The 18,290-nt window shown below is 37.4% G+C and overlaps 1 protein-coding gene and 1 pseudogene across 4 annotated transcripts in view; both read left to right on the top strand.

Annotated features, from left to right (window-relative positions):
- Positions 1-2,798: 2,798 nt before the first annotated feature.
- Positions 2,799-18,290, top strand: part of LOC132379514 (interferon-induced protein with tetratricopeptide repeats 5-like) — a 28,878-nt gene continuing 13,386 nt past the window's right edge. The window contains exons 1-2 of one of the 4 annotated variants that reach the window (XM_059947488.1): positions 10,717-11,260; positions 12,130-12,214. Coding sequence is in view for 2 of the 4 variants with exons in the window: in XM_059947485.1 (XP_059803468.1) it covers positions 2,848-2,879 (32 nt within the window). In the remaining 2 variants the exon portion in view is untranslated. The other 3 variants (XM_059947485.1, XM_059947487.1, XM_059947489.1) reach the window with 3 other exon arrangements.
- Positions 7,266-10,345, top strand: LOC132379801 (interferon-induced protein with tetratricopeptide repeats 5-like; annotated as a pseudogene).

Below are 18,290 nucleotides of genomic sequence, written 5' to 3' on the forward strand. Positions count from 1 at the left end.
AATGGTTCCCTAGTGTGATAACATGGACTCTTGACCTCACAATCTACCCCTTTATGTCTTTGAACTTCATGTTTGCCTGCACAACATTTTTCTGTAATAAATTTATTTCCAGTGGTGAACATCAACAATAGCTTGTCTTGGTCTGACCACACAGGCCAATAAAGATGGACAAACAATTGAATCCATTGAAATATTCAGTTCATTGAGTTCCTCACAGTTGAGCACTGTGGTCATTAGGAAGGGACCTTACAAGGGAGCATCACCTGCTGGGTGCCCTGACCTGCTCCTCCCCCTCTTCTTTCCCCTCAATAAAATCTTTAATAACTGTGCTCTCCCTTGGAAAGACCAAATCCAAGTTTCCACACTCTGGGAAATTGTTACCATGCCTGAATGAGCACTGGAAAGCCTGGTTGGCAAATCTGTGAGCTGAAATCATGGACAATAATGTGTGAGAAAACTGATCCTTTGAGGAAACTGAAGTGAACACTTCTGGCCCTCCATGTTACCTAGCAGTCCCAATCTTCTGAAGTGATCAAATCATGTCCAGCTTAGTGGCATAGAACTTTGTCTAATGGAAGATTAGTCCATTAGTCCATCAGTCAACATACTTTCATACATTAAAAAATAAAATATAGCTTTTCCCACAGGATTTCCCAGAACAGCTAATTCTTTAGCTACATTGGGATTTTCTTCAGCTACTTCCTTTATGATGCTTGAAAGTTAAAAGTGCAACACGATATAAACGCACAAGTTTTGTCTCATGGTACCATTCAACATTTTACTGGTTGTTTCAATAGGTATGTTTAATGTCAGAGAAATGTATGCAATACACACCCTGAAATTCTTTTTCTTCGCAAACATCCATGAAAAACAGAGGAACGACCTGAAGAATGAATGACAGTTAAATGAAGAACCCCAAAGCCCCTTTCAACTTCCCCCTCCCACGCATAAGCAGTAGCAAAGCAAGTATGCTTTGGCACCCCTACTGAGCACTCAAGCGTGCAGCAAAGCATCAATGAAGACACAGGCTTGCAGTACCCCAGAGACTACGCATTCACCTGGTAATTTGACGTACAACAGGCTCTCTCTCTCTCCCTAATAAGAGAAAAAAGAGGTGTCCCCGTTTCACAGCGAGAGAGAAGACATAACAAAGCAACTCGCTGATATATGGTCTTAAAAATCTGTTGCATCGCTTTTTCTGAGCTCTGTGCCTGAAGAAATCGGGTCTCTGGGCACACAGCCTGTTGCCAGCTCGCTGCTTATGATCTTCCATCTCCCACGACACATCAGGCAGCGGCACCGACCTTGAATCCGCCCGCCTCCAGAGCCACGAAAATCTGGCACCTGAAGACTTTCCGGTCTTCCAGGCCGTGTCCTTGGCATAATGAAAAGCAGCCGGTCATGAGGCCTCCTGAGCTCCACCTCCAATGTTGCTTCCAGCTCTCTTAGAAATACATGGACCATCACTCATCGTTTGCACTCCCTGATCGTTGATCAGAGGCCCATTGGAATCCAGAATATCCCCTGCAGTTTCCATTCTCTCTCTAATTCCCCATTAATCTCCCTTACAATTCACTCTCTGCTCTCTGCAGCAAAACTCCATCGCACAGCCTTCACAAACTCCTTTTTCTTCTTTCATTCACTAAGCCCAGTCAGACCAGTTCTGATTTTAGAGAAGCCTAATTGAATAGATTCAATGATGGTGACTCTCTGATCCTGAATCTCCATACGTCGTTCAATCGACTCTCTGTGTCACCTGCCTGCTACATCAATGCCGGTGATGTCTCTAAGTCACATCTCCACTGAGCAGAAATAGTGAATGCAAGGACACAGGGAGGAGATCGTTACGTAGTGAGAGTAATGGTGGGTAACAGTGGGTTAAAGTCTGAACTCTCCTCAGTAGCTTGAGGCAGTGTTTGAGGAAGATATCAAATAATTCTGTAAATCTTTACTTCTTCAAGAACTGTTGGAATTATTATTCTGAACTCCATTCTTCATTCTAACTAGTGGGCAGGATTAGCATGTAAAGGGGTTAACCTGGGTGATGTTTGTATTTACATTGCCTGCTTTAAAGATAGTAGATTATTGTGACCAATTCAATTCTCAACGAAGGAGCAGGTTTGCCAGTTTCAGTTTCCAGTTTCACTTTTCATTCCACGCACAGATAACAACTTGTACAACTCGAACCAACCTGCAGCTGATAAAATCTACCAGAAATCCTCATGTTGAAGAATCACGTAGCTTTTCTCGTCAGTACCAGGATTAATATGATAAATAAATGGATGAGATTGACATGGGAAGGGTAATTCAACAGACCATAATGTTAAATGTAGGGTTGAACCATTCAAGGACGATGTCAGTTCACAGGATTGCATGGACGGGTATGGGGAAACTTCTCATTCAGATTTTAGCTTAGCCATCTCCTGGCCTCAATTTTTTTCCACCAACTCATGATTTGCCAGTATCATGATCCATCTGTTGTCTGCACCCTCTACCAGTTGAGCCTTGCCTAAAATTTAACTGCATCATGTTACCAGTGATGGTCTTACCCTACCCTTAGACATCAATGTACAGTCTACCTTCCATCTACTCTTCAGTTCTGATATTGAGTCTCAACCCAAATCATTGACCATTCCTTTACCTCCACAGTGTTCAACCTGTGGAGTTTCTTCAGCAGATTGCTTGCCTTTTGCTCCAGATTTAATCATCTGCAGTCTCTTGCACCTCTGTCATCTATACCCTATTTTTCACAATTCCCTGCACTGAAGGGGAATTATTCTATATCTCTCATTCTAGGTCTACCACTGATTATGGTGTTGGGCTCTCCTGAGAGACAGATATCTTCTCATGCACTTGACAAAAACAGTATCAAGCATAAGGTAATGTTGTTTTCATGTTACACTTGTCACTTTTACAATTGTTTGTCCAATTTGCTGTGTTGTCAGCATTGCAGAAAGAATTCAAAGACTAAGCTGAGTTTATTGCACAAGTGCACACACTGAGTGGCCACTTTATTAGGCATGCCTGCACTTTAATGCAAATATCTAATCAGCCAATAATGTGGCAGCAACTCAGTGCATTAAAGTGTGCAGACATGGTCAAGTGGTTCAGGTGGTGGAACGGATCAGAACTGCTGAGTGGGTTGAGCAAGATGTTGGCTTCAATAAGATAGCGCCGGCTGGAAGAACTCCTGAGTTGGTCGTGGGTCAAAGATGAACTGGATGGTGAAAGTGAGTTGGAGATGGAGGCCAGCGGGAAAGAGGAATGGAGTGGAAAGAGTAAGAAAAGAAAAGAGGTAAGAGATGTCGAACTCTGAGGAATCAGGATGATCAAAATAGGATAGCAAAACAATGGAAAGAAGATGAGATTAAAGCAATTATAAAATTGAGCGAAGACGGGGTGTCTTTCGGCAATTGGAACCCGATTCATTTGACGAAGATAATCAACAAACTTACAGGCGAAGTCAAAAGAGCAAAGATTTTCCAAACAGGCTTTATTAAAAACTGTTTCCCTTTTTTTAACATTCGGCATTTATTTAATATCTTATACTCACCTCCAACTGGGATTCCTGAATGTGTTATTTCCCTTGATGCGGAGAAAGCATTTGATCGTATAGAGTGGAACTACCTTTTTGCAGTTTTAGAAAAATTTGACCTTGGCCAAAGTTTCATCTCTTGGATCCAATTGCTGTACCTGTGTCCTACTGCCTCTGTTTTAACCAATTTTCAGAAATCCCAAGTATTTAATCTCAAACGTGGCACCCGCCAGGGATGCCCCTTAAGTCCCTTTCTCTTTGATTTGGCTATGGAACCTCTGGCGATAGCATTCCGAAACTGCCCTGAATTGACTGGGATTTGGAGAGGGGGTGTTGAGCATAAAGTTTCTCTCTATGCTGATGACTTATTACTCTTTCTCTCAAATCCGTCTACATCCTTACCTCTAATGTTTTCACTTCTTGACCAGTTCAGCCAGATCTCTGGCTATAAACTTAATTTACATAAGAGTGAACTTCTCCCAATTAATAAAGAAGCACAAGAACTAACATTTCATGATCTCCCTTTTAAAGTAGTCCATAATCAATTTACTTATCTTGGAATTACAGTCACAAGGAAGTTTAAAGATCTCTTTCGTGAAAACTTTGCCAATCTTTCATATGCTATAAAACAGAGTCTGGTACAATGGTCACCTCTATCTATGTCTTTGGTAGGTCATATTAATGTTGTTAAAATGTATGTTCTCCCCAAATTTTTATTCCTATTTCAATCTATCCCAATTTTTATTCCTAAATCTTTTTTTGATTCCTTAGACTCTATTATTTTGTCATATCTATGGCAGAACAAGCGCTCTAGAATTAATAAAATCCATCTCCAAAAATCTAAAAAAGAGGGTGGCATGGCTTCACCTAACTTTTGTTTATATTATTGGGCAGCTAATATACATTGTGCTACCTTCTGGTCTTTCTTCCATGGCCAACCCGAGTGCCCTAACTGGGTGGCGATGGAGCTGAGCTCCACTAAAGAATTATCTATCTCTGCACTTCTTGGCTCTGCACTCCCTAGTAGTCTGCCCAGATCAATAGCTAATCCTCTTGTTAGACACACTTTGCGTATATGGGCTCAGATTAGGAAATGCTATGGTTTCCAGGGGTTTTCCGTTTCCTGCCCTATTGCTCATAATCACCTTTTTTTTACCTACTACATACGATTCAGCATTCCAGGTTTGGTATAGGAAGGGCATTGGACATTTTGAAGATCTTTTCATTGATAATCGCTTTGCTTCTTTTCAGCAGCTCTCTGTTAAGTTCAATCTGCCCAATGCTCATTTTTTCAGATATCTCCAAAACCGACACTTTATTGCTCCTTTAATTCCTAACTTTCCTGAAATGCCTGTGAAAAATGCTATGGACCTATTTCTTTCCATGAATCCACTAGGTAAAGGCTTAATATGAATCATCCGAGATAAACTAGCAACCTTACGACGGGCCCCCATGGATAAAATCAAAATGGCCTGGGAGCAGGATTTAAATATCTCCTTACCTGAGGAGAGCTGGGATTCAGTTCTCAAATCGGTTAACTCAACCTCTCTTTGTGCTTGCCACTGCCTTTTACATTTTAAGATTGTTCATAGAGCCCATTTGTCTAAATCTAAACTATCTCAATTCTACCCTAGCGTTAGTCCACTCTGTGATAAATGCAAGAGGGGCGTGGCCTCTCTCATCCATATGTACTGGTTCTGTCCTAGCTTGGAGAAATTCTGGAAAGATGTCTTCGCTACGTTATCGTGTATTCTGAATCAGCACCTAGAACCAAACCTCTTAATTGCTCTGTTCGGTTTTTGGGGCGAGACAGATTTATGTCTGGGTCCGACCAAATGCCGAATATTATCCTTTGCCTCTCTCCTGGCTAGACGCTTGATCCTCCTCAGATGGAGAGATGTTGCCCCACCCACTCATGGCTTAACGACATCATGGCCTGTTTGGACCTCAAAAAAATTCATTATTCAGTTCTCAATTCGGATCTAAAGTTCCATAAGGTCTGGGGACCTTTTATCAAGTACTTTCATAACCTTCCTCTTGACTAGGGTTTTTTTTTCCTTTCGGTCCCTTGCTTTCAGCTCCTTTTTTTTCTGGTAGAAGGCATTATTACCCTCTGTTGCTGAGTGTATTCACAGTCTGGGAGTTTGGCTGTCCTGACTTATACTCTCTATATTGTGTTGTGGTTGGTCTGGAGTTGCTGTTGTTTTTTCTTGTGTTGTGGGGTTTGGGGAGGACACTAAGCTTACTTGTCTTTAATGTAGGTGCTTTTTTTTTGCTAAATTCTCTTCCTTTGTAGCATATTGTTATTGTATGCTTAATTTTGCACTGTTTTAATGTTCCTCATTGGGATTTGGGGTTTTTAATTTGTAAAATGTTTTGAAAAACTAATTAAAAAAAATTTAAAAAAAAGAGCAAAGATTTCAAGAATTGGATTGCTATTAGTGATTTGTCGGGATAGTGCTCAGCAAGGCAAAGTGATAAGATTGAATAAAACAGACGGCAAAAAGGTACGATGCTCAATTTCCAACAATAGAAAGTGGACGAGAGGAGTTATTTCAGGGATACCAACGAAAGTTACTATGGATGAGATTAAACAGAACGTAAAAGGAGCAAAAGTTATTGAGGCCAAATGCTTGAAAGTTAAAAGAAACGGGAAAAAGTGTGATAGTTTATTCGTTATGATTAACTTTGATGAAGAGAGACTGCCGACTAAAGTTTATTTAGTGTATATGTGTTACGAGGTCAGAATATATATTCCACTGCCTGTAAGATGTTTTAAATGTCAGAAATTTGGGCATGTTGCAGTGGTCTGCAAAGGGAAACAAAGATGTGGGAGATGCGCTGGAGAACATGAATACGGGAAATGTGAGGCGGGCGCTAGGCTGAAATGCTGCAATTGTGGTGAGGAACACAGTGCAGCTGATCGAGGGTGTATTAATAGCAAGAAGGCAGCTGAGAGACAACATGTAAAAGTAACTCAAGTTCCGCAGAGGCAGTGAAAGGACTGGCTGAAAAGGAGAGGACTACTAAGCAGACAAATGCAGGGAATAATAAACCGGTGAATTGTGAGGGCTGTGAGATGATAAATAGTAGAGTAAATAGTAAATAGTAAATAGTAGATAAATAATGAGTAGAAAGTATTTCATACTTTTTATAGTAGATGCAATTAACTGTTCAGCGCAAACAAACAGAAGAACTGAAAAAGTTAGAATTATAGTCAAGTCTGCAGAAAAATATCTTGGTATTACAGGGCTTAGGTGGGAAGTAGTCGAAGAAATACTGAATGGAGGATCAAACAGTTCACAGGCGGGGAAGCGGGATATTAATGGCAGTATATATTAAACAATGGAATGCAAGGTGTCTTATCGCTAATAGTCAAGAATTTAAGAAATGTGTATCAGAACTTAAGGAAAACCACAGAATTTATGTATACAAGAAACATGGTTGAAACCCAGGTTAACTGTGCAGAACTCCAACAATAAATAGAAGTACTCAATAAGAACAGCCGTGAGTTGGAAAAGAGATTGGAAAATGGAGGAACTTATTACAAAGTTACAAAAGGAAAAGGAATTGTTGCAAAGTGAATTGTCTACAGTCAGATTATAAAATGAAAGCATGCAAACAATTGAACTTCGAGATTTCAGTAAACAACTACAGGCTATGATTCATGTAAAGGAAAACTTGGAAATAGCAGATAAACTAGAAAAATGGCAATTATTAAAAGTTAAGCATGCGGTAATTAGTATTCTTAAACAAGAAGTTATCTGTCTTACAAATGATGCAGATTAATCAATGTAATTGAGAATGCAATTACTTGGAAACCATGTGACAAAATTAGGGAAGAAAAGCAGTTTGTGGCACTGCTAACTAATGAGATTAATTATACATCCTGCAGAGGGCAGTAATACGCCTAGATACATTTAAACCGCCGGAAACAGAAGAAGAAGAAAAAGAAGCGGTTCAGGTATTGTTCAGACCAAACATCAGAATGGGGAAGAAATGTGATCTAAGTGACTTTGACCATGGAACGACTGTTGGTGCCACACAGGAAGGTTTGAGATTCTCAGAAACTGCTGACCTCCTGGGATTTTCAAGCACAATAGTCTCTGGAGTTTACAGAGATCCGTGCAACAAATGAAAAAAAAATCCAATGAGCGGATGTTCTGTGGGTGAAAACACCTTGTTAATCTGAGAGGTCAGGGGAGAATGGCCTGAGGGGTTCAAGCTGACAGGGAAAACAACATCAAACAGGTGAAAATCTGCAGATGCTGGAAATCCGAGCAACACACACAAAATTTGGATGACTCAGCAGGCCGGGCAACATCTACGGGAAAAAAGCACAATTGGTGTTTCAGGCTGAAACCTTTCAGCAGAACCATAACTCAATTAACCACGTGTCACAAGAGTGGTGTGCAGAAGAACACCTCTGGATGTACACCCTTGAAGTACATGGGCTACAGAGGTTGGAGTTCTGAAACATACACTCAGTGGCCACTTCATTATGTATAGGAGGTATCAAATACAGCTGGAATAAGTGAATATGCTCAGCTGAAATGGAAAAGTTACTTGTAGCAGCATCACAGGCATACAACATCATATAAGAAGCATTCGCTGGAGAAATATGGCTCTATTCTATCCACAATTCTTACAAGACAGAAGATAATTATAACAAAAATAAACTAAACTCACTTTAGGGCAAAACACCCAGAGTGTTAAACAAGAGTGATGAAAGTTATGCTGATTGGTTCAAGAACTGAATGGTTGAAGGGAAGTAGCTGTTCTTGAACGTGATTCCAGGCATCTGCACCTTCTGTCTGATGGTAGTTGTCAGAACATGGTGTATCCCAGACGATGGATGTTACCTTCTGGATTTAAACTGGATACCCATGGTGTTTTTCATAGCATCAGCAGCAGCTTTAGGATCTTCTTTGGGACTTTTGCTCACAGGTTTTCTGTTAGTTAACATTTCTGTCTGATGATGGGTTTCATCTGTTGGAGACACTGGCTGATCAGCCTTTCTACCAATTTCTCCTGCAGTTTGCCAGCCATGATTTCTGATAGAGAGACAAATGACTGAGATGGTGCTATAAAGTTGTTTTTTTCTTTACTTTTCTCAGCTACTGAGTTAATAATCTGCTGGACTGTCCGAATGCTTAAATAATAAATTGGAATGTAAGTATATTCTGCTCTATTGCATAATTTAAAACACATTCATTCAGCATCATCTAAACACAGCAATTCTTTTCAGCTGGCTGTCTTGGCTTATTGGTTGGTATTTCTAGAACCAAGGCTGTTTTCCACTGTGTCTATCCATCTGGTAGCTACTGGTCTGATCAGGAAGGGATTGAACGGTTCTGCACCCATCAATCTCTGACTATGCCCCAGTTCAGGAATTCAGAGTTCATTAATATTGTCAATTCAAGCATTTAGCAGTTAGGATGGAGAATCGATTGAACATCAATAATCTTTGATGTCTTTGTGCTTTCATGCAGCGACACTCTGTTTGAGAAGCTCTGCCAGCTTCAGTGTCACTTCACGTGGATTCCACAGAAGGACAACACTGACTTCAGTGATATGAAGGTTTGATTACAAGATTCTATAAAACTTGGTGTAAAATATCAAGCCACATCCTACAATCAACTTGCTTTTGTAAACTGACAGCAAAGCAATTATGAAAAAGCAATTCAAAATTTAAAGGAAGCTGAGAAGATTTAGAGAGAGAACCACAAAGATGAATTTGAAAGAAGAAGCATCATCACCTATGGAAACTTTGCCTGGGTGCATTACCACATGGGACAACTGACCGAGGCCCAGTCCTATCTCGACAAGCTGGAGATGATCTGTAAACTCCTTAGTGTTGGCCCTCCGATAATGTGGAATAGACGATTGGCTATGTGACTGCTCTTTATCATCTGGAAACTATTTCTGGTGTTCCAAAGAATCAGGAGTGGAGTCAGCCAGTGAAGTATCTGCGACAGGTGCTGGAGCTTGACCCAGATGACACGGTGGCCATGGTTATGTTGGCCCTAAAGCTGCAAGAGTTCAATGAAGCAGAGAAAGTAAATGAATTAGTTGAAAAAGCATTGAGGAAGTCCCCAGATCTGCCATATGTGCTTCGCTATGCAGCAAAGTTTTACAGAATAGCACGAAGTGTTGATATTGCAATAGGCCTGTTGAAGAGAGCTTTAGAATTTACTCCATGCTCTGCCTTCTTACACCACCATATTCGTGTACGTTACAGGGGAAAACTGTTCACTCTGAAAAAGAAAGCAGACCACAACTATCCTGACAGATCTGCATTTCAACAGAAAGCTGAGTTGATCAGTAAGTGCAAATATCACTTTGAAAAGGCATTTGAACTCAAACCATCATTTCTTCTTGCAAAACTGGATTTTGCAGGAATCTGCTTGGAAAATGGAGAAGTAGATCGAGCAGAGGAGATCTACAAGTGTCTGCTGAGCTTGACGGATCTTGCTCCAGATAATAAGCAGGCACTAGCTTTACAAGTTGGATTATTTGAACTGCACCACAAAAGATCTGAATCAAACATCATTGTCTATTTCCTGGACGGACTTAAAACCCACCATGGAAGTAAACAATGGAAGCTCTGTGACAGTAACTTGAGGAAGATCTTAAGAAAACAAATTGAGAGGAATCCAAGAAACAGCAAAGCCTTTGGTGTTCTTGGGATGGTGCACCAGCTGGCTGGGGAGAAGGATGAGGCTATTGAATATTTTGAATGCCTTGGAATATGATCCTGGCAATGAAGAATATCTCAATGCTCTGTGTGAATTAAGCCCTTCTACTTAGGCTCTAGATGCCCAAAGATTTCCAGGGGTACTGCACCTGTGGAAAGGCCTTTCCTCAATCATTACTCACTGTATTCACTTCTCCCATCAATTCTCCAATTTCCACCTGAGTTGAAGTGACATTATTCAGTTACATCTGATGCTGTGGCTAGATCAGTAGAGCTAGCATGTAAGCACAACTGTAATTTCCAGTTTGAATGCTTTGAAAAGGCCTTGGAGTCTGATCCTGGTAAAGGAGAATATCTCAATGCTCTGTGTGAATTATGCCCTTCTACTAATGCTCCAGATACCCAAGCAGTTCTGGTGGTACTGTGCCTTTGAAAAGGTCTTTCCTCGGGACTCCGCCTCCCGTTAAAGGACATGTAAGACACATTCGCTTTTTATCCGCCTTTAATCTCTCTCTTTTCCGACTTAAACTTTGAAATTTCAACTTTATTCAGTCGGATCTGTAGAGTAACAGTTATAATTACGGCTACTCTCAGAAGCGCCAAAAGAAATCCGAACCCAGGCAATAGGAAGCCCAAAAAAGCTGACGAATTCTCGGAGGAACTCCCCCACCCCCGGGTAAAGAGACTAGACTCTCAAATCAGCAATATCGACATTGAGATAACTCAATTAAAAGAGAAATTCAAAGGAGAAGTTGACTCTCTGAGCCTTGATCTTAAAGAAGTTAGTCGAAATGCTGCTGACCTTTCTTCTCGTTTGGAAAAAGCCCAACAACGGATCGTTGATCTCGAAGCTCGATCACGTCGGAATGATATTGTTCGAATTGCTGGATTAAAAGAGAAATCAGAATCGGCCAACACACTGGATTATTTCGCAAAAATGTTTCAGTCTTTATTTCCGGAGGTTTGTTTACAGGCTTCAGGTATCGAAATGGCTCACAGAATCAGCACCTTAAAATTTTTGGATCAAGGTAAAAACAGACACATTGTTGTGCGCTTTCTCCGTTTCAGAGACAAAGACCATATTATTAAGCTTGCGAGAAAAAAAAAGACTATTTCAGTATCAGGATTCAGACATTCGCTTTTTTGAAGATTTTTCACGTGGAATTGTTAAGAAGCACGCTGGATTTGCATCGGTTATTAAATTAGCATATCAAAAAACGCTCTTTCCACTGCTTCTATATCCAGCGAAATTAAGGCTTTTTGTCAAAAAGTCTGGCGTTCATATTTTTGATGTTCCAGCCGAAGCATTGAGTTTTATTAACTCTTTACCCGATGCATCCGATGACGAGTCTGACGCTGAAGCTTGAATGATTTATAATAGCTTGATTGTCTCGCGGTGTAAGGAGTGATTAGATTGGAAGATTAGATCGTTACAGAAGTCTTTACCTTAAAATGCATTTTTATCTCTGAAAAAGACTGGTTTGGATGGCTTCAATTTCAGAAGACATAGCGGGAGAACTGTTGATAAACTGTAATAAGTTTAAACCATTTAGACTTTTTTTCCTGCAGTATTTAAATGAATTTTTTTTGTTTTGTATGCTTTTGTAAAGATCTTTTAAGTAATTATTTGGATTTCCTTATGTTTTAAAGATAAACCGGACAATTTAAAGACGGCGATTGTTTTTCTTTTGTGCAAATATTTCAAGAATTGTCTTGGATGTGTTTTTCTTCCCTTATCTAATATTATGAAGGTTACTTTCAAATTGAAGGTTGTTTTGTGTTACAAGAAAAATACTTTCCTTCCAAGTTAATTATATTGAGATATATGTTGACTGTAATGAGTTTTATGTTCGGTAGAGGGAGATAGAGATTACTTCTTTTCTCTTTTTTTACTTAGGGTAGGCGGAGTTTGCGTTTGCATCTATTCTTTTCTTGGGGCTTGCATCGATTGATATCGACCTGTTTCTGGGCTTTGTATTTGGGTGAGATTTTTTCTTTTTTTTCTCTCATTATGGAATCCTGGAGCCTACGCCAATTATGTTCTTTGTTGTTCATCTACCCTATCCTGACATGCGTCTAACTATTGTTTTTAGATAGAAAGTTCCATGAAGATATCTAAACAGTTAAATGTTTTAACTTGGAATGTCCGTGGTTGAAATCATCCTATTAAGTGTAAGAAAATATTTAAAGTTATTAACCGATTCCAGCCTGATATAATCTTTGCTCAAGAGATGCATATCAGGTTATGTGATAAAAATTGATTTTTTCAATTTTGGAAGGATCCCAGTTTCATGCAAACTCCCAGAGTAAAACTAGAGGTGTCTCTATTTTTATTGATTCCAATATTCCTTTTAATCAGGAGGCTATTATAGCTGATATTAATGGTAGATTTTTGATTGTTAGAGGAATAATTTGTAATAGGAAAATGGTTTAATATTTATGGATCAAATGTTGATGATCCCTCATTTTTAAAAACTGTGTTTGCTCTATTACCTGATTTAAATGAATATATGTTATTAATAGGTGGTGATTTTACTACTTGTCTAAATCCTTTAATGGATAAGTCATCATCCAAACATCAACTCCCTAATTGTTCTGCATCACTTATTAATTCCTTTTTAATTGATTATGGTTTAATTGAGATCTGGAGGCATTTGCACCCTAGTGATAGAGAATACTCTTTTTTTTCTCACTAATAAATATTCAAGAATCGACTATTTTATAGTTGACCCTCGACTTTTATTTAATGTTCAGAAATGTGAGTATGATGTGATTGCTATCTCTGATCATGCTCCTTTAAACTTAATATTATAACTGAAAGATGTTGTTTTTACCAGACCATTCTGGTGTTTTCCAGAACATTTATTACAAAGTTCAAAATTTGTTGAGTTTATTGAAGCTCAGATAAAATAATTTTTTCTCTTTAATAAGATAGGAAACGTCTTTAAGTTAATAATTTGGGATACATTAAAAGCTTATTTACGTGGTCAAATTATTTTGTATACAATTAAACTGAAGAAGTAAACAAGAATGGAATTAGATAAAATCTCTAAACAAATTAAAGAATTAGATAACATTAATGCAACCTCTACAAATGTTTCTTCATTTAAAGGAAGAGTAGAATTACAATCACAGTATAATTTATTACTAACATATCCTATTGAAGGATGTCTGCTTAAATTGAAAAATCAATTTTATATTTTTGGGGATAAAAATAATAAACTCTTAGCTTCTCAATTACGAGCAGCTAGAGCTAAAAGACAAATCTTAAAGATTCGTAAAAGTAATGGAGATATAGTAAGTAATCTTGAGGACATTAATAATATTTTTCAAGGTTGTAACTCTGATCTTTATAGATCTCAATTTCCTGCAGTTTCCTCAAAAATGAAGGCTTTTTTACATAAGATTAAATTTCCACAAATTTCTGTTGAAGATCAACAGATGCTTGATGCTCCAATTACTGAGCATGAACTTCAGAAAGCTATTTGATCAATGCAATCAAGTAAAGCTCCTAGACTTGATGGTTATTCAGTGGGATTTTACAAAAAATTTGAAAGATTACTTTCTCCGTATCTTTTGGAAATATTTCATGAATCCTTTGAAGGGTAATTTACTTTCTTTCTATGAAGCATCTATTTCCTTAATTCTTAAAAAAGATAAAAGATTCTGTTGAATGTTTATCATATAGACGTATTTCGCTATTAAATGTGGATGCAAACATTCTCTCTAAAATAATGGCTAATCACTTGGAAAATATTTTAAATAAAATCATTTCTATGGATCAAACAAGCTCTATTAAAGGCCATTTCTCTTTCTCTAATGTTCGGAGATTGACGAACATTATATATTCATCATTATCTAAGCAACCTCAATGTGTTATCTCTCTCAATGCAGAAAAGGCATTTGATAGAGCTGAGTGGCCATATTTGTTTAAAGTATTAGAAAAATTTGGTTTTGGTAATAATTTCAATAGATGGATTCAAAGGATTTATAAGAATCCTATTGGTATGGTCATTACTAATAATTGTAGGTCTTTTTTCTCACCTTCTTATGGCACTAGACAGGGATGTCCATTAAGCCCTTTATTATTTAATCTTGTATTGGAGCCTTCAGCTATAACACTACGTGAAGCTAAAAATATTTATGGTAGCTCTAGGAATGGAACCATACATAAGATTTCTCTTTATGCAAATGATCTTTTGGTTTTTATTTCAAATCTTGAGGAATCAATTCCTAATCTTTTGGAAACACTTAAAGATTTTGGTAAATTTTCAGGATATAAACTTAACTTGAATAAAAGTGAATTGTTTCCATTAAATGTCCCTGTTAGTATATATAATGATATTCCTTTTAGAATTGTTAATACATTTAGATATTTGGGTATTATAATTACTAAAAATATACAAATCTCTATAATGCGAATGTAGTTCCTTTAATGGACTCCATGAAACAACTATTTTCTAGATGGAATCCACTTACTTTTTCTTTAATAGGTCATATTCATGCTGTGAAAATGATGATTTTACCTAAATTTTTATATATTTTTCAAAATATACCTATCTTTTTAACTAAAAAAAAATTTCAATCAAATTGACTCTCTTATTTCTTCCTTTATTTGGAACAATAAGAGATCAAGAATTAATAAGTATCATTTACAAAAATCTAAAAAAGATGGTAGACTTGCACTTCCTAATTTAAGGCTGTATTATTGGCTGTGAATATTAGACAATTATGTTTTTGGTTATGTTGGCTTGATAAGAACCAAAAACTATTATGGGTTGATTTGCAATTCAAAGCTGTTAAACAATTTCATTTAACTTCAATTTTAGGAGCTCCAGTACCTTTATAGCTCTCTAAAATTTCAAATTTAAATCTTTACCTGTTTATTAAGCAATCCTTATGGATTTGGGTTCAGTTTCATATTTCTTTTAATTTCAAACAATTTAAGTTGCCTAATTTTCTGTATTGAAACTTTTCATTTAAACCTTCAAAAACTGACCCCATTTTTCTTCTATGGAAAAGTAAAGGGATCCATTCTTTAACAGATTTATTTTGTGATGGTTGATTGATGACCTTTGAAGAGTTAATTAACAAATAGTCTCTTGCTCAAAAACATTTTTTGCAATATTTTCAATATTGATATTCAATATTTGCAATATATTTTTACAATAGTATTTACCTAAGTTTCCATATTTACAATAATCTGATTTGTTGGATACTATTTTGAAATTGAATCCCTTAGTGAAAGGTTCCATTAGCAGAATTTATAATTTATTTTGTTACAAAAAGAGAACCTATTACTAAAGATTAAACAAGATTGGGAGGGAGAACTTAATATGACCTTTGTTAATGAAGATTGGCATCGAGTTTTGAAAAACATAAATTCTTCTTCTGTATGTGCCAACCATTGTTTAATTCAATTTAAAATTGTTCGTCGTTATTATTTAACAAAGGAGAGACTATCTAAAATATTTCCTAGTATATAACAACTACTGTGATAGATGTAAAACTGAAGTAGCTACTTTGTCACATATGTTCTGGTCATGTTCTTCATTAAAATCATTTTGGAAATCTTTATTTCCTACAATTTCTAAAGCTCTGAAAATTATTTTACAACCTAACAGATTGACTGTTCTATTTGGAATAGTTCCACATCATATTCAAGGTATTTCATCCTCAGATAAACAAATTGCATTTGTTACACTACTGGCAAGAAGGGCTATTTTGTTAAAATGGAAAGATATTTCTTCCCCTACATTAATTGAATGGTTTTCTCAAATAATGTTATGTCTTAGTTTGGAAAAAAATAGAAGTAGAACTTTTGATCCTCAATTCGATTTTGAGAGAAGCTGGGGTTCTTTTGCCAAATATTATCATTTAATTTGAATTATGTTATATAGTTTCCTTCCAATTTTATTTTTTCTAATAAATTTGAAATGGCGGTTGATGACTATTTATATTTAGATGATGGTCAAACGTATTGCTCTGGGGGTTTGATTCCTAATGTTTTTTTTTCCTTTTTTGTAGTTAGTGGGGTTTTTTTCCTAGATAGACAGGGTTCTTTTTTTCCCCTTTTCCTATACATATAAAAATATTTTTTTTCATTTTTATATTTTACGATCAGCTTTTTTTCTTCTGCTCTATTAATTGTATATATATTAATCTGTTGAAGTTTTGTATCATTTTATAGCTGTAGAAGATTATGTACCAATAAAAAGATTCTAAAAATGAAAAGGTCTTTCCTCAATCATTTCCAAATACTAGAGTTGTCTGATATTATGTACAATACATGAATTGAATCACATTTAATTCATGTTGCATTTGTGATCTTCTGAAGGCTTTGTGCTAAATTTTGTGATAATACAGTCTACAGCAGGGGTGGCCAACTTTTTACATTCCATGTGTCAATTTTTTCACTCACAAGTTCAGATGCGCCCTACAACTCTGGTACCCCCATTCAATTCTTGTAAAAATATGTTAATATAGAACCTGTGTGTGAAAAAAAATTGCATCTGAATTCGTGTATGAAAAAATTGATGCATGGAATGTAAAGGTTGGCCATCCCTGGACAGTATTTGCATCTCCCATCAGTTCCTCAATTTCTATTTGTAACATAGAGACATTATCTCAGGTATATCTGATGCTACAGCTAGATCCATAGCACTAGCAGGTGAAAATCTGCTGGTGTCCTTGGCTGTGTTCGTCTAGGGAATATGCACTCTGGCCCTGCCCAACCCATGAGATTGCATCGGCTCTTCCACCCCAAACCCACCCGTTTGTGTGGATGCTGTGTAATTGCCACCCTGTTACAACTCAGTGCCAAGAAATAACAGACAGCACCTGCATACGATTAAAGGAATAATTTTATGAATCTTAACTAAATTGTTCCTAAAGAAAGGTATAAAAAAACAGAAGAGCCCATTGACTAATTATTTATAATGTGCTCAAATTGAATTCAACTTTCCCCAAAATTTGTATTCACTGAGCCTTGGCGCCAGGCTCTATTGTGTCGGGTTGAATCCTACAACCAGTTCTCTCCAGCGTCTTCCCTCTTCATCACCCGCCAAACAAAGGACCCAACTCACATTCTAAAGCTCCCATTATCTCTAACCATAACCCAAACACTGCTTTTTCAGAAAAACCATTACGTTAGCAGTGAAACATTTTCCTGGGTGTTACACCCTCCCCACCCCAAAATTAGTCATGTCTTTATGAGGTCAAGATAATTTGTCATTCTTTCATGCAAAGCACAAAGTCCAAATCCTGGTGTAAATGGCAATAACATGGCTCACCAAGGGGATAGTTGCCACACTCTGTTCCCTGGGTGTGATATAGGCTGGTCTGTCTGGGGGTCTCCCGACTCCTTGGGATCTCTTTACCCCATCTTCTATTTCTTCAGCTTCAGACATTCCCTGGACTCTTTCCTGTCTACTCAGGGAGGCTCCTCCATGTCTATTACTTGTACCTCCTGACAACTCAGGTCCCCTTGTCACTTGCTTGAACTCGTCTTTTGATGAAAGCATGGACAGGTGGATTCGCAAGTTTGTGGATGTCACAAGATTTGTGGAATTGTGGACAGTATGGAGGACTATCGATTAATCAGTGGAATATAGATCAGTTATTGATATGGACAGAGAAGTTCAGATGAAGATTAATCCAAGCAAGTGTGAGGTGTTGTACTCAGGGAGGTCAAATGAAAGGACAAAGTATATAGTCTTCAATTTTGAGCACAGGATGTTGTTACGAACCCCATAACTGGGTCACTTACCAGCAAAGATAGAGAGGTCCGTTGAAGTCTGATGGTACTATTTTAACAGTATTTATTGATAAAAATACACAAAAGAATATCAATGCAAACATACAGATAATAGACGTTGTCAATACTAAATCTAAAAGCATGGGTATAATAATAATCAATAAGGAATAGCTCTATTGTTGTCTAGGGGATAATGTATTGTCCGATGGAAATATAAAAGTCACTGTTAGTTCGTTCAAGCTGCAGCGTTTTGGTTTGAGAGAAAGACAGGTTAAAACTTGCCCAGTCCTTTTATGATGTCA

This window comes from Hypanus sabinus, chromosome 22 (genome assembly GCF_030144855.1).
Source record: "Hypanus sabinus isolate sHypSab1 chromosome 22, sHypSab1.hap1, whole genome shotgun sequence".
NCBI lineage: Eukaryota > Metazoa > Chordata > Chondrichthyes > Myliobatiformes > Dasyatidae > Hypanus > Hypanus sabinus.